Source organism: Plecotus auritus, assembly GCF_963455305.1.
Source record: "Plecotus auritus genome assembly, chromosome: X".
In the NCBI taxonomy this organism is placed as follows: Eukaryota; Metazoa; Chordata; class Mammalia; order Chiroptera; family Vespertilionidae; genus Plecotus; species Plecotus auritus.
The window spans coordinates 57,877,945-57,899,101 of record NC_137784.1 but is presented as its reverse complement, the minus strand read 5'-3'; the positions used below and the strand labels follow the sequence as shown (position 1 = coordinate 57,899,101).

The 21,157-nt window shown below is 40.1% G+C and overlaps 1 protein-coding gene across 6 annotated transcripts in view; it reads left to right on the top strand.

The window, feature by feature from the left end:
* Positions 1–21,157, top strand: part of HDAC8 (histone deacetylase 8) — a 451,824-nt gene that overhangs the window by 117,696 nt on the left and 312,971 nt on the right. For all 6 annotated transcript variants that reach the window (XR_013959790.1, XM_080653234.1, XM_080653236.1 and 3 more), the window contains exon 5: positions 15,663–15,775. Coding sequence is in view for 5 of the 6 variants with exons in the window: in XM_080653234.1 (XP_080509360.1) it covers positions 15,663–15,775 (113 nt within the window). In the remaining variant the exon portion in view is untranslated. The remainder of the gene's footprint in view (positions 1–15,662; positions 15,776–21,157) is intronic.

Genomic DNA, 21,157 nt, shown 5'->3' with positions numbered 1-21,157 from the left:
GCTATCATTTAGAATTACACAGTGTTTTTGCACATTACATTCTAATCGGATTAGATCATTGGAGGTAGTAGACATTGCCTAAACCTGGAGTACACGCTGGAATTGGTTTTTGGATATTTGTTTGGTTTCTTCACATTTACCTCTTTCACTAAAAACAGAATATATAAAAGAAAAATTCCCTAGCCAAGTAAAGATTTTTATTTGCTAATCTATACTTTATTGAATAAAATCATATTTTAGAGCAGGAAAATTCTACCTCTGTTAACTGAGAAAAAAAAATGTGCTAAAGAAGCTTAGATCCAGAAAAATGAGGCCTTATATGTCCAACAGAAACAAGTGAATTTAACTCACCATTCAGTTTATTTCCTAGCTCAGTTAACCTTACAGCAATTGTCAGGGGCCCACTCACCACTTAGACTCTTCTGTAGTGCAAATGTTAGGTTCTGTTTATAAATTATCTAAGATTCTTGGTGGTAAATAGAACTACTTTACACTTTTTTCCATTACTTTACCTTGTATGACATAATTATCCAATGGGAAATATGGTTCATGGATTCTAAAAGTTGCTTTCTGGCACTTTTCACTATAATGAATTCGTAGTCGGTTTTCTTGACTCATTTTCAGGCAAATATTATCTTATTTTTACTCTCCCAAGTCTTCATTTGTCTTAATTTGTGACTGCTTATCATGCCAAATGGTGTGGAGAGAGTGAGAACTATATAGAGTTATAGTGCTGTCACATTTATTTTATATCCTAGATAACATTTTTGGTTTTGTCACACAGTTAATGAATTTGCTTCTATTAACAAGAGGGTCTTTTGACCTAATCTTTTTTCACACTTAATCCTGTATAAATTCTACATCCAAAGGTGCTAGGTCAGTAGTTAAATTGGTTTATGGAGGAGAAAGGACCACCACAAAGTCCATTTGTGCAAATTTATCCCTTAGTCATTTACTTGCTTTGTGTGTGTGGGGGGGGGTGGGGGGGCAGGGAGGTATGGATTTTACAAACCCACATATCCCAAATCCAAATAACTGAAAGTTGAAATGGTTAAAGTTTGGTGGGTTATTATAGAAGAACTAGAGGCCCAGTGCATGAAATTCATGCACAGGTAAGGTCCCTAGGCCTGGCTGGCAATTGGGGCCTTCCGGCTGCCAGCCAGGGCCTCCCTTCCCCAGCTGTCAGCTGCCGGCCAGGGCCTTCCTTCATTCCGTGCCACCCCCTGGTGGTCAGTGCATGTCACAGCAAATGATCAGTCTCCCTGTCAAACTCCCATAGAGACAATTTGTATATTAGGCTTTTATATATAGAGATTCTAAAGAGAAAAGTTGCCACTAGAAGGATCTGTGGTGGTTTCTTTTCTAACCAAAAAGTTCTTCAATCCAAATCAGAAAATGGCAAAGGGGATAGAGGCAAAGAGAATAAATGGTGAAGTGGTAAATGGGGAAAGACAAGTGAAGAGATGAGGGAAAACTGACAAAATAGATGAATTTCACTGACATTACACAATTAAAATGGTGAAAGAATAATAGGCATGAAGGAGAAGTGGAGGAAATTACGAGAAGTAGAAAAAGTAATCGATGTTGATAGAATTATATCAAAACTAGAGGCCTGGTGCATGAAATTTGTGCATGAGGGGTGTGTCCCTCAGTTTAGTCTGCACCCTCTCCAGTCTGGGACCCCTCAAGGGATGTCTGACTGCCCGTTTAGGCCCAATCCCACATCTCTCTCACAATCCAGGACTGCTGGCTCCGAACCACTCGCCTGCCTGCTTGCCTGATTGCCCCTAACTGCTTCTGCCTGCCAGCCTGATCACCCCCTAACCACTACCCTGCCAGCCTGATTGACACCTAACTGCTCCCCTGCTGGCCCAATTGCCCCTAATTGCCCTCCCCTGCTGGCCTGGAAGCCCCTAACTGTCCTCCCCTGCAGGCCTGGTCACCTCCAACTGCCCTCCCCTACTGGCCCAGTCACCCCTAACTGCCCTCCCTTGCCAGCCTGGTTGCCCCTAACTGCTCTCCCTTGCCGGCCTGCTCGCCCCCAACTGCCCTCCCCTGCTGGCCCAGTCACCCCTAACTGCCCTCCCTTGCCAGCCTAGTCACCCCTAACTGACCCCCCCCTACAAGCATGGTTCCCCCCAACTGCCCTCCCCTACAGGCCTGGTTGCTCACAACTGCCCTCCCCTGCAGGCCTGGTCACCCCTAACTGCCCTCCCCTGCCAGCCTGGTCACCTCTAACTGCCCTCCCCTGCAGGCCTGGTCCCCCCTACTGCCCTCCTCTGCCAGCCTGGTCACCTCTAACTGCCCTCCCCTACAGGCCTGGTCCCCCCAACTGCCCTCCCCTGCAGGCTTGGTTGCCCCCTACTGCCCTCCTCTGCCAGCCTGATCACCCCCAACTGCCCTCCCTTGCAGGCCTGGTCCCTCCCAACTGCCCTCCCTTGCCGGCCATCTTGTGGTGGCCATCTTGTGTCCACATGGGGGCGGCCATCTTGTGTGTTGGAGTGTTGGTCAATTTGCATGTTACCTCTTTATTATATAGGATTATATAGGATTATTTACCAAAGTGATTAACTTGTGAGCTACTTAGCCAGACTGCCTAAATTCAAACTCAGGATCAGTTACTTTCTGTGTGACCTTGGACAAGTTACTTAATTTCCCTATGTTTTCATTTCCTCATTTGTGAAATGGAAATAACAATAGTACCTAGCTCACAGAGTTGTTGTGAAAATTGAGTTAACATATTGAAATTGAGTTAACATAACTGTACATAACACCTAGTACAGTTTCTGGCACAGAGTAATCAATAAATGTTGGCTATTATTTTTATAATATGCCAATCAATAGAGAAAAGCCAAGCCATACTATAGCTTGTTCCAAAATAGCTATAATTAAAATAAAGAATTATAAGAGTTATGCTAGCATTAAAAGAGAAAATAGATATCTGAGCAAGTCTTAGGAATGTCTAAATAAGAAAACACTGGAAATCTATAATGCTGACTCTGGATACCAGGACTGAAAAAAAAGATGATTGTTGCAAAATCGTTGCCAATAACAATGAAGCTATTGAACAGTGCTGGTATCGGACTCTGCCTGGGTGAGGTAGTCACATGGTATTTTACACAAATGCCTTGATGTCGTGATCTAAGAATCTCTGATCTCTGGCCTAATGGACATAAAAACAACAAATGCAAATGTGCAAATGCAGTTGACTGAGCCCTGTACTTTTTCTTAAACATTGAATTTGTATTTTACATTTAAACAAGACATTTAAGAAGCTAGATGTTTCTGGTAAAGAAAAAAATTGCCTAAGCCACAAAGTTCCAGACACCTTTCTCAGTTTTCAGAAATATGTTCGCTAAGCCTGGTTAATCCTCTGAATACATTTTTGATGAAAGACAAAATGCACTGAACAATTGAGGAAATTGAAATTATTTTATTCAGCTATTATAGTGAGGAGGGAGAACATTTATTGTAATGAGGAGTATCTCAAAGAAAAGGAATGGGGTCTGGGGTTTTATAGAGGTTGGCAGGTAAACTAGGGAGTCATCAATAAGTGTTAGGGAATCATTTGGAATGATGGAGATGGATAATATACCAGGATAGGATGGTCCCTGGGAAACAAAGAGGAGGGGTTCTTTTCTTTTATTGTGATGAAAAACATAACATACAATTTTCCATCTTTTTTTCCATTATAGTTCACATTCAACATTATTCTGTATTAGTTTTAGGTGTACAACAGAGTGGTTAGACAATCATATAGTTTACAGAGTGGTCCCCCTGATATTTCAAGTACCCCCCGTCCTGTACATAGCTATTACAATATTATTTTTCCCCCATTGACCTCTCCTTAATCCCTCCCACCCCCAGCACATGCCCTTACCGCCCTAGTGTCTGTGTCCATTGGTAATGCTCTTTTATATTAATGTCTTTATCTGGTTTTGGGTTTAGGGTAATGTTGGCTTCATAGAAAGAGCTTGGAAGTGTGCCTTCCTCTTGAATTTTTTGGGATAGTCTGAGAAGTATAGGTTTTAGTTCTTCTTTGAATGTTTGATAAGACTCCCCTGTGAAGCTGTCCGGACCAGGTCTTTTGTTGCTGGATGTTTTATGATTACTGCTTCAATTTCATTGGTAGTTATTGGCCTATTCAGGTTTTTTTATTCTTTCTGATTGAGTTTTGGAAGCTTGTATTTTTCTAAAAATATGTCCATTTTGTCTAGGTTGTCCAGTTCATTGGAGTAGAGTTGTTCACAGTATTTTTTTACAATCCTTTGTATGTCAGTGGCGTTGGCTGGTACTTCACCTCTTTCATTTCTGATTTTGTTTATTTGGGTCCTTTCTCTTTGTTTCTTGGTGAGCCTGGCTAGAGGTTCATCAATCTTATTTATCCTTTCAACAAACCAGCTCTTGGTTTTATTGATATTTTGTATTCTCTTTTTGGTGTCAATGTCATTTACTTCCACTTTGCTCTTTATTATTTCCTTCCTTCTGCTTACTTTGGGCTTTTCCTGTTGCTCTCTTTATAATTCTTTAAGTTGTAGGGTTAGATAATTTATTACCATTATTTCTTGTTTTATTAGGTAAGCCTATAATGCTATGAACTTCCCCCTCAGGACTGCTTTCACTGTTTCCCATAGATTTTGAATTGTTGTGTTTCATTGTTGTTTGTTTGCAGGATGCTTTTTATTTCTTCTTTCATCTCTTTGGTAACCCAATCACTGTTTAATAGCAGGCTATTTAGCCTCTAAGTGTTTGATTTTTTTCATTGTTTTTATTATAGTTGATTTCTAATATTATGCCATTGTGAACTGAGAAGATTCTTGATATGATTTCAATCTTCTTGAATTTGAAGAGACTTTGCCGGTGTCCCAATATATGGTCTATCTTTGAAACTATCCCATATGCACTTGAGAAGAATGTATATTCTGTAGCTTTGGGGTGAAATGTTCTGAAGATGTCAATTAAAACCATCTAATCTGGTGAGTCATTTAGGATTGCTGTTTCTTTGCTGATTTTTTGTTTAGAGGATTTATCCAGTGGTGTCAATGGTGTATTAAAGTCCCCTACCATGATTGTTTTGCTGTCAATCTCTCCTTTGATATCTTGCAGAAGTTTTTTTTCATGTATTTTGTGCTCCTGTATTTGGTGCATATATGTTTACCAGAGTTATATCCTCTTGTTGAATTGCTCCCTTTAATGTTAGGAAGTGGCCCTCTTTATCTCTTGTTATGACCTTCACTTTGAGGTCTATTTTGTCAGACATAAGTATTGCTACCCCAGATTTTCTTTTTTTCATTTCGATTTGCCTGAAAAATTATTTACCATCCCTTCACTATCAGTCTATGTGAGTCCTTTGTTCTGAGGTGGGTCTCTTGTAGAGCACATATATATGCGTCATGTTTTCTTATCCATTCAGCTACCCTATGTGTTTTGATTGGATCATTTAATCCATTTACTTTTAAGGTTATTATTGACCAGAGGCCCGGTGCATGGATTCATGCACCAGTGGGGTCCCTTGGCCTGGCTTGTGGGGTTTGGGCCAAAACTGGCTCTCCAATATCCCCTGAGCAGTCCCGGATTGCAAAAGGGCACAGGCCTGTCTGAGGGACCCCACCGGTGCATGATCAGGGCTGGGGAGGGACCACCGGAGGGCTCTAGGACGTGTCTGGCCCATCTTGTCCAGTCTCGATTGGTGCCATCTGGCCCAGTCCTGATCAGGGCCGATCAGAGCCAGCTGGCTGGGGAGGAACCATGGGGGGATGGCCAGTCGGGGAAGGACAGCAAGAGGGCTCCAGGGCATGTCCAGCCCATCTCACCCAATCCCGATCATGGCTGAGTGGGGCCGGGGATGGGAGGGTGGGAACTGCAATAGGGTTCCAGGACGTGTCCAGCCCATCTCACCCATTTCCAATCGGGGCTAATTGGGACTGGCTGGCCAGGGAGGGACTATGGGAGGTTGGCTGGCCGGGGAGGGACCATGGCAGGGCTCCAGGGTGTGTGGCCCATTTCACCCACTCCTGCTGGGGGCCAATCGAGGCCATGGAGCGTTTGTGGGAGGGCTCCAGAGTGTGTCCGGCCCATTTCGCCCAGTTCCGATTGGCCAAACTCCAGCAGCAAGCTAACCTACTGGTTGGAGCATCTGCCCCCTGATGGTCAGTGCACATCATAGTGACTGGTCCAACCGTCCAATGGTCAGAGAGACAATTAGCATTTTAGGCTTGTATATATATAGATAGGTACTGGTTTGTTTCCATTTTTGTTCTTTATGCCTGTGTTGCTCCTTCCCTTTCTATTTCTTCTTTTTACAACAGTACCTTTAGCATTTCTTGCATTGCTGCCTTGGTGTAATAAACTCCCTTAGCTTTTTTTTTTTTTTTTTTTTTTTTGTCTGTGAAGCTTCTGATTTCACCTTCAATTTTGAATGATAGCCTTGCTTGGTATAGTATTCTTGGATTCAGTCCCTTGCTTTGTATCACTCTGTATATGCCATTCCATTCCCTTCTGGCCTGGTGCGTTCCTGTTGAGAAATCAGTTGATAGACTAATGGGAGATCCCTTGTTGGTAATTTTCTGTCTCTCTCTGGCAGCCTTTCAGATTCTTATGTTGTCATTGATGTTTGACAATTTAATTATGATGTGTCTTGGTGTTGGTCTTTTGGGATTCATCTTGCTTGGGACTCTGTGTGCTTCTTGGACTTGTGTGAATTTTTTCTTCCCAGAATCATGGAAGTTTTCTGTCATTATTTCTTCACACAGGTTTTCTATTCCTTGCTTAGCTTCCTCTTCTTCTATCACCCTGATTATATGGATGTTGCTTAATTTTGTGTTGTTCCAAAGCTCCCTTAGGCTCTCCTCCTGTTTTTTAAGTTTTTTTTGTTTGTTTGTTTGTTTGTTTTTACAATTGCTGCTCTGCTTGGGTGTTTCCTACCTTGTCTTCTAACTTGCTGATGTGGTCCTCAGCTTCTTCTAGTCTACTGTTGATACTTTCCATTGTGTTCTTTATTGCAGCCATGCCATTCTTCATTTCCTCTTGATTCTTCTTCATTTCCCCTTGATTATTACACATGTTGAATTTGTCTTCCATCCTTTTCAGTGTCCTAATAACCATTACTCTAAATTCTTTCTCTGACAAATTGCTTGCCTTCATTTTGTTTATTTCCTTTTCTGGTGATTCCTCCTTTCTTTTGTATGGTGGTTGTTTCTTTGTCTCCCATTTTTGCTGTTCCAAATTGGTTGTTTTTATGTATTAGATCAAATTTCTATGTCACCTAGATTTTTTTTGAGTTTGTCTCATATAGTAGATGATTTGTGGACCCCAGTGGTGCAATCTCTCAGGTCTTCTGGGCTGGGTATGCTAGAGATGCCTCCTACTTGGGGTATTTGGGTTCTCTTGATGTAGTTGGGTCTTGAGTGTTATTGTTCTGTTCATGGATGGAGTCTCCTCTCAGGGTTTCTGGTTATGTGGCTCACTCTCTACCACAAGCACAAGATACAACTTGACAAGACACAACACAAAGGCAACAAAACACAAATTTACTCATGACGCTTATACCCCCAATAAAAGTGAGCACCAGAGAAAGCAGAATTACGATAGAGAAAAGAGAGCAAAAATGATATTGAGAAAAGGAAAAAAGAGAGAAAAGAAAAAGAAAAAAGAAGATATATATATATATATATATATATATATATATATATGGAGAAAACACCACGAAACAAACAAATAAACCAAAAATACAAACAACAAACACCCTGAAAAAGAGGACAGAATCTATAGAAACAGATCTTACATACAGAATGTAAGGTTAAGGAATTGAATGAATAGGGGAAGGACCATGGTTCAATATTGAGGAGGTTGAAAGCGAATAAATGGATAAGAGGAAAAGAAAAAAACAAAATAATCAAGAAATAAAAAGATAAAAAATGTCTTTGAATTTATCTATTTATTCATCTATTTTTGGAAAAGGAGAATAGAGGAGAGAGTAGATAGGCTTGAGTTTAGTCAATAAAACTAATTAAATGATTAGGAGAAGAGCAAGAGTGGAGAGGGAAAATAAAAGCACAAAAAATGGCTAGTGAAGAAAGAGAAAAGAGAAGGGTGCATGGACTTGGAACAGGGGAGACAAAATTAGATATATGAGTAAGCCAACAGACTACAGTAATAATAACACGTCAATAAAGTAGATAAAGAACACCAATTTTTAACAAGGGGTAAAAAGAGAGAAAAAAACTAAAGTGGGACAGGAGAAGAGAAACAAATGAAAAAGGGAGAATTGAGGATGTAAAGGGTGGAAAAAAAGATAAAATAAGATAAAATAAAATAATAAGATAAAAATAGAATGAAGAAAAATAATACAAAATATAAAAGATAAAAAAAACAAATTAAAAAATTAGAAGATAAAAAATAAAAAAGTGAAGTGTTGTTCTCTTCAGCTGAGTTTTAATGCCCCATGGCATTAAGATCCCACTCTACTGTTCTGTCTGCCACTTCTCAGTTTCCTGTTAGGTAGTTAGGACCCTCTTGAAGTGCTAAGTGATCCACAGCTCCTCTGTGTTTGTCTCCACAGCATTGGTTGCAAGTAGGCAGGACCAATCTGCCTGCTTTTCCTGTCTGCCTGTTGTCAGTCTTAATCACTCAAGCATCTGTGTCTGACAAGGGCTTTAGGTGGGGGTATTGCTGTATTGGTTTCCTGGATTGAAAGGCCTCTCAACCCAGTCCCCAAGGGCTCCATGGAGCTATTCAGAGTCTTTATTTCTTCTGCAAAGCTCGAGGCTGGGTGTGGCTGCACTAGCTGAACTGAGGCGGCCGGGAGGGGCTAGCTCTTCAGGAGAAAAATGGCTGCTTAGTTTTTGGAGAGTCCTGAATGTCTCAGTGCTGTATTCCAGTTCACCTCTCCCCGTCCTGCTCTCCTCCACAGCCTCTCCCCAGCCTTGACAAAACTGCACCTCCACCTCCACTGTAGCCTCTGTGAGTGTTTGTAATTGAAAGGTCCTATGAATTGAGTTTAGTGAATAAAAGCAAAGACAAAACAGAAGCAAAACAGCTGTACCACTGCGAGTTTCTCTCCCCCCACTCCCCACCCCCCTGGCACCACACAGCTGGGCCAGCTCTTCAGGCTGCCTTTCTGGACGCAGCTGCTCATGGTTGTGAACTTAGATCTAGATTCCCTGGCTGTCAGAAGCCCTGTGGACCTCCCTTCCACAGTCGGGTGTTGGGCATGTCTCCAAGGGATATGTACTTGGTGCAGCACAGCTTCCTTCTGACCCTGTCATCCTGGTGGTCCCGAGTCTCTCTCTCTCTCTCCAGCTCAGATCCCCGATCCTACTGTTCTCCAGGCATCTTCATCCCTTTTACACTGCAGATTGTCTCACCAGCTGTGTCTAATTCGCCAGTTCCGGGTAGATGTTATTCGATTTAGTTGTTCCTTCTATCTGCTCCATGAGAAGGTGCAGAACATGTCTGCCTATTTGGCCGCCATTTTTCATCTGTCTTATCTTTTTTATGGTTTCTATGTGTTTTTCATGCTATTGAGCATCATTATAACAATTACTTTAAACTTTATATCTGATAAATTGCTTGCCTTCATTTCATTTAGCTCTTTTTCTAGAAATTTCTTTTGTTCTTTCATGTGGGGCCTGTTTCTTTGTCTCCCCATTTTGGGTAACTCTTTGTGTTTGTTTCTATGAATTAGATAGATCTGCTATGACTCCTAGTATTTGTAGGATGGCCTTATGTAGTAGGTGTCTTGTGGGTTCTAGGGGTGCCTTCTTGTTGATCACCTGAGCTGGGTGCTCCAGGAATGTCCCTTTTGTGGGCTATGTAGGCCCCCCTGTTGTAATTGATTCTTGATTCCTATTGGCCCATGCATTTGTGAGATTGACCCTCAGCCTGGCTTAGTATGAGGCTCAACCCAGACCATGGCTTGCAAGCTGCTGTGCAGGTGCTAACCACACAAAACAAATTTGCCTCAGCAGTGTTTGGTGCCTGTCAAGATCTCCCTTTGTATATGCCACTTGTGAAGTTTATTGGATCCTGCTCTGATGTTGTTTGAACCTGGCCACTGGGTGTTTTGGTTATGGGCCCCTTGGGAGGGACTCTGGTGCAGGCCAATATAAGACACTGGCTATGTCTAGCCCTCGGCAACCAGTCTTGATGTGGCCTCTGTAAATCCTTGATTATTAGACTTCTCCATCTAGTGTTCAGTTGGTTATTCAGGATGATTATTCTATAATTTAGTTCATTTTTTTGTTGGTTTTTTTTTGTGTGTGGTTACCATTAAGTTTATACAAAATAAATTTTATATATATAGTAGTACATTTTCTTGTGAATGCATCTTATCTCCATTCCCCTTTGCAAATTCAGACATCCCTCTCCTTTTATATTTTTGTTGTCACAAATTATTCCTATTTATGCTGTGAGTTCATTTTCAAATTGTAGTAGATATTGTCTTCTCGTTTTAATGTTGTTTTTTTACCTCCTTGCACCTTTATGTTATATTTAAGTGTATAATACCCTGTTCTGAAAGAGGGTTACAATAGTCTTCTGTCTGTCTGTTAGTCATCTTACTCATAGTTTTGTATCCTTTTGTCTTTTTGTTTAAGTCATAAGTATTTATGAGTATTTTCTATAAAGGAGGTCTTGTGGTGGTAAATTCCCTCAACTTCTATATGTCTGGAAAAGTATTTATCCTTCATATCTAAATTATATATTATTCTTGGCTTGTAAGTTCTCTCTTTCAATAGTTTGAATATTTGATTCCACTGCCTCCTAGCTTGTAGAGTTTCTGCTGAAAAATTTGATGATGATCTAGTACAGTGGTTGGCAAACTGCGACTCACGAGCCGCTGTTTGCCGCTCTGTTGACTAATGAGTTTGCCGACCACTGACCTAGACTCTCGATTCCAATAATTACAGGGTGTTGTTGTTCCTTGTGATTAAGCCCCTACCCCAGTGGTCGGCAAACTCATTAGTCAACAGAGCCGCATGTGGCTCGCGAGCCGCAGTTTGCCGACCACTGATCTAGTGGGATATTTTAATATGTTATTGTCTTATTTTCCTAGGCTGCTTTGAGAATTCTTTTTCTGTCATTAATTTTTGACAGTTTTAATATAATGTGCCTTGGAGGAGGCCTTTTAGGATTGAGATAATTGGGTGATCTGTTTGCTTCTTGGATTTGAGGATCCAGTTCTTTCCATAGGTTTAGGAAGTTCTCATCAACGATTTCTTTCAATAGGCTCTCTTTTCCCTTCACCCTCTCTTTTCATTCTGGAATACCCATTATTCTTTTTTTTTAATTTAACTTATTAAATTTATTGGGGTGACATTGGTCAACATGAATATATAGGTTTCATGTATGGATTTCTATGTTACAAGATCTGTATATTGCAGTGTGTAACCACCAGCCAAAGTAAAATCTTCTCCTGTCACCTCATATTAGGACTCCCTTCTTCCCCCACCCCCTTCCCTCTGGCAACCACCACTCTGTTGTTTGTATTCATAAGTTTCAGTTTTATATCCCACATATGAGTGAAGTCATATAGTTCTTAGCTTTTTCTATCTGTCTTATTTCACTTAGCATAATGTTCTCAAGGTCCATCCATGTTGTTGCAAATGGCGCTATTTCATCCTTTCTTATGGTGAGTAGTATTCCATTGTGTATATGTACCACATCTTCTTTATCCAGTCCTCTATTGCAGGACATGTTGGTTGTCTCCATATCTTGGCCACCGTGAATAATGTTTCAATGAACGTAGGGGTGCATATATCTTTGTGAATACATGATTTTGAGTATTTCGGGTTATAACCAGGAGAGGGTTTGCTGGGTCGTATGGTAGCTCTACTCTTATTTTTTGAGGAATCTCCCATTATGGTTGTACCAGTCTACATTCCCACCAGCAGTGAATGAGGGTTCCCTTTTTTCCACAACCTCTCCAACACTTGTTATTGCTTGCCTTGTTGATAATTGTCACTCTAGCAGGTGTAAGGTGGTATCTCATTGTAGTTTTGATTTGCATTGCAAGTCAAATAGTTGTCATAGTGTTCTTTCATTTTTTAAAAAACTCCCAAGTCTTTCTCTTTTTCCCTCTGCATTGTTTTTAGATTTCTATCTTCAATATCACTAATTCTTTCCCCATTTGGTTAGGTTTACTTCCTAAGCTCACTAGTTCATTCTTCATTTCTTTTATTTAGTTCTTCATCTCCAGAATTTCTATTTGGTTCATTGTTAAGGTTTCAGTCTTTTTGGTAAAGTAGTCCTTTTGTTCATTGCATTTTATTTCTGAATTCATTAAACTATTTGTGTTTTCTTGTAAGTCATTGAGTTTTTTCAGAACTGCACTCTTGAATTCTCTATCATGTTAATCACATATTTCCATGTCTTTAAGTTTATTTTCTGGAGATTTTTTTCTTTCTGAGTTGCCTCATTACCTTGCTTATTCATGGAATTTGATGGATTATTTCTCTGCTAGGCATATATGAAAATTAAATCTCTCTTTTTTAATTTAAAGAGTGGCACCTCTCTATTTAGTAGGTTGATAGGAAGTCTTTCTTTTGTTTTCCTGTAGGTGGCTCTGAAGTGCAAGTTTCTTAGTTTCTCTTGCACTGCTCTAGCTCTTGGATCTTTGTAGAGAGTGGAAAATACCTTGTATTCCCTGGGGAGGTGGGTGTCTCCTCTGTGATCAGGTCACTGTAGTCTCAGGGAACCACTCCTGTGAGGGAATGTTGTGGGCAGTGGGTTTCTGAGCTTGTGAAATCCCAGCACTGTCCCCTGCAACCACTCTTCCAGCAGTGCAGCCACAATAGGTACAAGTGGGATGAGCTGGGAGAGGCCATCTGATTTGCGGCTTTGTTCTCCTCCTAGTAGTGGCAACTGCCAGAACTCAGCTTCTTCACCCCTGTCACTCAGATTTACAGTGTGCCCCCCCACACACACACCCAAAACACACACACAGGGAAAAATATTTCTGCCTCTCCAGTTCTCAGGGCTGCAGATAATGTGCTCTGTAACCCAACACTGACTGTTACCACTTCTTCTGGGGCCTGCTGCTTGCTCTGGGAGGGTTAAGGTAGGGGAGCTGTGGGAAGGTGAGGGGAGGGAGCCAGGCTCTATGGCTTTGTTTTTGTGCCTGGAAATGGCAGCCATCAGACAACTGTGGCCTTACCTCTGTACTCTGTCTCTGCCCAGGTCACTGGGTTTATCCACAGTGCCTACTGCCCAGCCCTGCAGTAATGATCACAGTATTTCTCTGCTCATCTGGGCTGAAGAGAGTGCCAGTGGCCACCTGACTCCTCCCTTCTCCCAAGATCTACAGCAAGCTTCCAGCTACATCTGTGGCACCTATCTCTGCTCTTCTCCCTTCCCTCCTCCCATGCTCACTCAGACTTGTCCACCCTCAAATGTTTTAATGCACAGATCTCTCAGATGTGTTTATGTCTAGAATAGGGAATCCTTTGTTCAATTATAGCTGTTCAGATTGTAAGTATAAGGGGAACCTTTCACACTACCATTTCTCTGACGTCACTCTCTGAGTTTGCTGTTATAGAAATTCTTTTTTTTAAAACACATTAAAAGTCTTGAAAATTCAGTTTCCTTATTTTCTGGGAATTTTAGGAATATCCTGTTTATTCAAACACTTATTTCTATAAATCAATAAGAATTGAGCTCCATTCATTTAAGAAAATATTAGGAAATTATTACACCCAATAGCCTCTCTGAATTCCAGACCTCATTATCATCATCATCATTATTCAGGCTATTGCCATAAGGAGAATGTTCATTAATGAGGAACATCTCAAAGAAAAGGAAAGGACCCAGGAGTTTTATAGAGGCAGGTAAACTAGGAAGTCATCCATGAGTCTTATAAAAGTCATGAGGAAGCATAAAGATGGTTCTTCCTATGGAATATGCGAGGGCAATGTGGTCCTTTGCAGTTAACTATTTCTCAGAACATTAAAGCGGGGTTGGAGGGTAGGGGTCTTAACCACTTCTTATATCTAGTTGTATGATTTTTAGATTTCTAGAAGGCTCATAAAAGTTTAATACTGTAATGAGATTACTCTGCTTTGTCAATTTTTTCTATAGAATTTCTCTGTATTCTTTTTTATATGCCATATTACTTCTGCTTGCCTTTTTTGTTTTATTTTGTTTTTCTGTGCTTATGACTTATCTCCATAATTTAATTATAGGTTCTCTGAGGGAAAGAAGTATGTCTTCTATTGTTTTCTATTTCTCCTCCTCTTCATCTCCCTCCTCTTTTTGCCTAACACTTAATATTCCATTCCACCTACCCAAAAGTTATTCATGTTCAGCAGAAAGACAAATTATTTCTTTTTTGATGTGCTAAGACAGTAGACTTATAAGATATAAGCTTTTCAGAATTGGAAAATAGCATCCAAGAACTTTCAAATTCACATGGTTAACTCTTATTTACCAAAATTCACAGATGAACAAATATCTAATTGGTTTCTTCCTGGTTCCACATGTATGGCCAAGCTATTATTTTGGTATAGTTGAGTTCATCTTTATGTGCAAAATCAATGTCTAGTGATATTTTTAACAACCTCCTCCTCACCAATATACCTGTTTCATTGCTTCAGCCTGTGAACCACGGCATTGTTCAGACTATGAAACATTATACTAGAAGAGATTTCATAAAGTTTATGCATTGTGTAGGCATTGGAAAGATCTTGTAATCTCATAATAATAAAGATGACATTTTTAATGATGCTCATGCCTAGAATTTTGTTTCAAGTAAAATATAAGAGAAATTAGGGGGAAAGGGGGTTGAATATTTGAAGCCAGTGGAAGCAAAATAAACTGAAGCATTTAGTACAAGGCCATGAAAATAAATTATAATAAACTTTTGATAATAAAAAATGTTCTTTTCTATCCACTCAAAAAGGCTTCATAGAAGCATAATAAAAGAGTAGGTTAATGTTTACAAGAGAGTAAAGTAACACGGTATCACAAATAGCAAAAATATTAAAAGACACCAGTATTGTAAATGAAGACAATTTTAGTGAAGGAAACAAAATAACTTTAGAAGAGCCTGCTTCAGTCTGCATTGTAATAATTACATTTACAGAAAAGGTAACCACATTATGCTGCCCAGGAGATTATACATTTATACATTCTACACTTCGCTTTTATGATCAACAAGTGCCAAGTCTTACTTAAAAAAAAAACAAAAAAAAACACAACTTTAGGTTATGTCATAGGTTCAGTACAGAGAATCCAATCTCCAACATCTACATCTGGCTGAGCAAGATTGTCTTTAAGGCCTCCTCTAGATTCTAGCTTTCTTAAAGTCCTCTAAGTGATAATCAGTGATCATTATGATGACTCCATGGTACTACAATTTTTTAATGATAACTGAATAATTGGAGAAGGGTTCTGTTTTGTTGAATATAGTTATAACATTCTAATTCTTTGAAAATCTGGGATTCTGAATGTAAAATGTTACCAATCAACCAGAATATTTAGTTTACTAAGACACTTCATTCCTTGATCATTCTGAGGTATTTACTATACAATCTTTGTAGGTAGATTTTTGTTTTTCTAAAAAGAAAGGGAAATTGGAAGGGAATAGATCTCAGGGGTTAGATCCTTGGCATTAAAGACTCCCTTGGATTGCTTTTGGCTGTTGGCTATAGCAACTTATTTTCTTGCAGAGATGAAGCATCTGGTTTTTGTTATCTCAATGATGTTGTCCTGGGAATATTACAATCGCGACGGAAATTTGACCGTATTCTCTATGTGGATTTGGATCTACACCATGGAGATGGTAAGTCCTTCACTTTCAAGGGTGCTTTGCTGCTAGGACAGCAGGTTTTTATCAGTAAAGTTGCTTCTAGGTGGCTGATAAAAGGAGAAATGCCTGTTGCAATTGAAAGTTTCCTAATTGAGAATCCTAAAATAGGTAGAGATTCCTCAAACTGATGCAATTCCTCCTTTGCTGATGAAGCTGCTGCTTTAAAATACCAGGTTCCTGTAATTTCTCCTCTCCTCTCATCTCTTCTAATAGCAAAGCTCTCCAGTAGAGAATGATAAGAAGTGGGAATCTTACCTAGTGTTTACTCCAGTGCTCAGTAACCTCCCTTAGGTCACTTTCATATGTTCTTAGTGAAATCTGCAGTTAGAGCTGACAGTCTTGATACTTCTCTCAAGATCAGAATGGGTACATGATGAAATATCATTGTGAATTTTTCACCAATAGGGATACCAACTTACATAGCAGTCAAAATCTGTCCCACTGTTTTTGTATTGCTAAAATATTTAGTCTTGTGCAAACAAACCTAGGGCATCTTCTCTAACTTTTAATAGCAGCAGAATCATTAACAATTTGCCTTAACTTCATTAATTTCTTCTTAGAAGACTTCACTGAAAGGATGCAGCCAGCCCTCCTCTGAACTTTCCATCTACAATGTGGAGCTTCAGTGACAGTTACCCACATTCTGTTTCTTTAACAAATCCTGTGGGTGGCACATATTTCCATTGATCTAGGAACACTTACCTAGTAAAATTAGTTAAAGGTGTTCCCTCCCTTCTCCCACATCAAGAATTGCTACTTCCCTGTTTCTAGGGATTTTATGAGACAAACTAACATAATCAAGACAAGAGAGGGAAAAATAATATATGATAGAGACTAGGGACAGCTTTGCTGCCAAAATAGATAAAGAAGGAAGAAATTGTCAGGGGAAACCTCCCCAGGGAATTAACCTGGATGGATGCTACCATGAGATGATGACAAAAAAATTAAAGGTAACCGAGAGAAGAGAGAAGGGTTAAAACAACCAGGGTACTACTTTGAGAGCAATGTCTACTGAATATCTGAACACTCCGCCAGTGCAAAACACAACCTTGCTAAAAAACCTTCAGAGACTCCTTATCATCTATAACAAGGGTAACATTTGGCCCACGGATTGTTTTTGTATGATCATCTAGCTAAGAATGATTTTTTAATATTTTTACAAGATTTTTAAGCGGAGAGGGGGGCAGGGAATGCAATAGAGACCATGTAGTTTGGAAAGTCTAAAATATTTGCCATGTAGCCACTTGGTTTACTAACCCTTGGCCCATAGCAATGGTTCTCAAACTCAAATGTATATCAAGATGACCTGGGGGAAGCTTGTGTTAAAATGTAGACTTCTGGGCCATATCCACCAAATATTTAGATTTAATAGGCCTGGTATGGAATCTGGGAATCCACATTTTAACAACACCCAAGTTGTTCCACAGGCCACACTTTGAAAAACAGTGGCCTTCATGGTAAAGTCCACACTCTTTACCCTGTCTTTTGAGGCCTGCCTCAAAGAGGCCTCACCTCTTCTGTCCAACCTTCTCTCTCACAAGTTGCTGTGCAGGCTTCTCTACTCAATGATCACCAAACATATCTCACTGTGCCCACCTCCCTGATTTGGAATCACTTTTTCTAACTTAGTTTTGTTTTCTCCTCCCCTTTTGCATCTACAAATTCTACCTAGAAGTTCAAGTTTCAAGAGTATCCGATTTGCCCTGAACACTCCAGCTCAAGTGTGCTCTGCCCTACTCAACAGTATTGTTTATATTACTGATTTGTTATTTAATTATATATTGTCTTATACTGTTAATTCTTTAAGCTGTCTATGTCTTCTCATTTAGAAACTTTCAGTTTATCCAAAACAGAGATCAAGTTGTTTACTTTTTTCTGTCCTAAACAATGGCTTGAACAAACAGAATTATGCATACGTTATAGTAGAGGTTCAGTAAAATATTTGTTGAGTGAATGAATGATTATGAAATTCAAACTATTAGTATCAGAGTTTAAGAATAGCATCAACTCTGTTGAACCATGTAAGAATGACTGTCACCTGAAACCATTTTTTCCATTTGCATTGTTATTTCTACACCATTTAGAGTTTCCTGTTTTAGCCAACTTTTATGGTGTGTTTCATTTCAGTTTATTTCCCCTCTTCAGCACCTCCTTTCCAGTGACCCCTGCCCCATCTCCAAATTCTTACACATTCAGTTTATTTTAAATCTCCCATGATTTCATAGCTAGCATTTTGTGGTGGCTTCACTGTACTCGTACCTGTCCTCACCTTCTTTCTTCAACTACCTACCATTCTTCTTATTCACACCAAGCCCCATACCCTCCACTTATCTGCCTGTGCAAAGTAGAATTTTCTAACAATTCCTAATGGCATTTTCTGTGAGAAGAGATACAAATAGGTACTAAGTATAAGAAAAGGTGGAGAGAACCAAGATGGCAGCATAGGTAAACATCTGAACTTGCTGCCACGCACAACCATATCAAAACTACAACTAAAAGACAAAATGAATATCATCCAGAACCACGGGAAGACTGGCTGAATGGAAATTCTACAACTAGAAGGAAAGAGAAAAGCGCATTGAGTCCGGTAGGAGGTACAGAGGTGCGGAAGTGAAGTGCAGAGGTACGGAGGCACGCGCAGAAAAGGGCTGGCAAATGGGTACGCTGTTGTCTTTTTCATCAGGAGGGAGATACAAGCTCCCAACTGCTCTGAACTCCAGTTCCGGGCAAGACACTGGGGACCCAGACTCATACATATTGTTCCTGCACGGGGCCACGGGACACAGAGACCCAGGAACCTCTTTGGGGCAGGGCTGACAGTCAGCTATTGCTGTTTGCTCCACCCTGGTGATTCCCTGAGAACCCGCCCCATCCAATTTACAAAACCACCCAAGCTGTGCACAGAGGATTTGCATATGAATGGCCTGGCCTTTTGCAATCTAAAATTACCTAACAAACTGCAGCTGGGTCAGAGAGCCCAGAGCTTCCAAAAGAAGGCCCAAGGCTCCACAGCAGCTTGCATTGCTTCACAGCTGGGCCTCATATGGGCACCTCCAAACCTCAAACAAAGAGGAGAAATCTGAACATCTCTCTGTAGCTCCTGCTGGGTGGCCTCAGGCAGTGGTTGACTTTGCACCTCCTTGGAGATCCAAGAGCCAGTGTAACCAGTGGTCAGAGTGAGACCATCCAGATTACAACTCTTCACATCCGTAAGAGACACACTCAGGAGGCAGACTTAGTGCGCACCAAAGCCCCACTAAAGCAAGTCCTGCCCCATAAGAGTGTCTCCAGCACAGAAGTTCTCTCATTGTACACACAACTGGTCCTCACAGCCAATTGGCCTGGAGGTCAATTCCTCCCAGTGATACCAACAGCAATCAAGGCTTAACTACAACAAGACTGTGCACACAGCCCACAAAGGGGTGCACCAAGAGTGTCCACCTCAGGTAATTAGGGAGGCTGAGCCACTGGGCCCTATAGGACACATAGCACACAAAGCCACTCTATCAACACAGGAAAGCAGCCAAAATGCGGAAACAAAGAAATAGGTCACAAATGAAAGAAATGGAGGAAAGCAAACTACTGGATATAGAGTTCAAAACCACGGTTATAAGGTTACTCAAGAATCTTCTAGAAACCTCCACGAAATATAGCGAGACCCTCAAGGATATGAAAAAGGACCAACTAGAAATTAAGCATACACTGACTGAAATAAAAAATAATATACAAAGATCCAACAGCAGACTAGAGGATCCAAAGAATCAAGTCAAAGATTTGAAATACAAAGAAGCAAAAAACACCCAACCAGAAAAGCAAAAAGCAAAAAGAATCCAAAAATATGAAGATAGTGCAAGGAACCTCTGGGACAACTTCAAGCGTACCAACATCTGAATTATAGGGGTGCCAGAAGAAGAGAGAAAGCAAGATATTGAAAACCTATTTGAAGAAATAATGACAGAAACCTTCCCCTACCTGGTGAAGGAAATAGACCTACAAGTCCAGGAAGCGCAGAGAACCCCAAACAAAAGGAATCCAAAGAGGACCACACCAAGACACATCATAATTAAAATGCCAAGGGCAAAGGACAAAGAGAGAATATTAAAAGCAGCAAGAGAAAAACAGTTAGTTACCTACAAGGGAGTACCCATACAACTGTCAGCTGATTTCTCAACAGAAACTATGCAGGCCAGATGGGAGTGGCAAGAAATATTCAAAGTGATGAATGGCAAGAACCTACAACCAAGATTACTCTACCCAGCAAAGCTATCATTTAGAATTGAAGGTCAGATAAATAGCTTCACAGATAAGATAAAGCTAAAGGAGTTCATCACCACCAAACCAGTATTATATGAAATGCTGAAGGGTATTCTTTAAGAAGAGGAAGAAGAAGAAAAAGGTAAAGATAAAAATTATGAACAACAAAGTGACAACAAATACATATCTATCAACTAGTGAATCTAAAAATCAAGTGAATAAAAAAATCTGATGAACAGAATAAACTGGTGAATATAATAGAATCAGGGGCATAGAAAGGAAGTGGACTGACAATTCTCAGAGGGAAAGGGGTGTGGGGTGCGGGAAGAGACTGGACATAATTGTACACCTATGGACGAGGACAGTGGGAGGGGTGTAAGGGCAGGAGGTAGAGTGGGTACTGGGTGGAGGGGAGATATTGGGGGGAAAAAAGAGGAACAACTGTAATAATCTGAACAATAAAGATTTATTTAAAAGAATAAGGAAAATTAAAAAAAAAAGAAAGAAAAGGTGCTCCAAACCCTAATACTCAGAGAAATGCAAATTAGAACAAGACCATTATTTTTGCCTAACATCAAAAAGAATAATAACATCCAGTGCTAGTCAGAGTGTCAAAAATAGGAATTCTCTGAACCCAATGACAGAAGTGTAAATTGGTATCACCTTTCTGGATGGATAAATAATCCGAATTTTCTGGAAGTATAAATAATTATACTTCAATTTATAAGTTAAAATACTAATTTATTTTGTTTTGTTTACTTAATGCTTTGTGCCTGGAGCCTTTAACTGGTTTTAGCTGCTTCCCTAGGGCAAAACATAAGGCTTGGGAAATTCAAACATACTTGTGATATACAAATAGAGTTCCTTTTTTTTAAGGTCGCTGTCAACCTCTAACGAAGACTGAATGCATTAAGTAAACACAGAGACAATTTCTTTATTTGAAGTATAAATGAGTATACAGCAAAAATTTGCTAATAGTAGTCCTTCCATTTTACAGAAGGATTATCTGACAATATGTGATTCTGGGAGGAAAGGTGTAGAGGGTGCAGTGTGTTTATCTGAATAAGTAGTGGCATTTAAGAGTTACATCTACTATCTCCC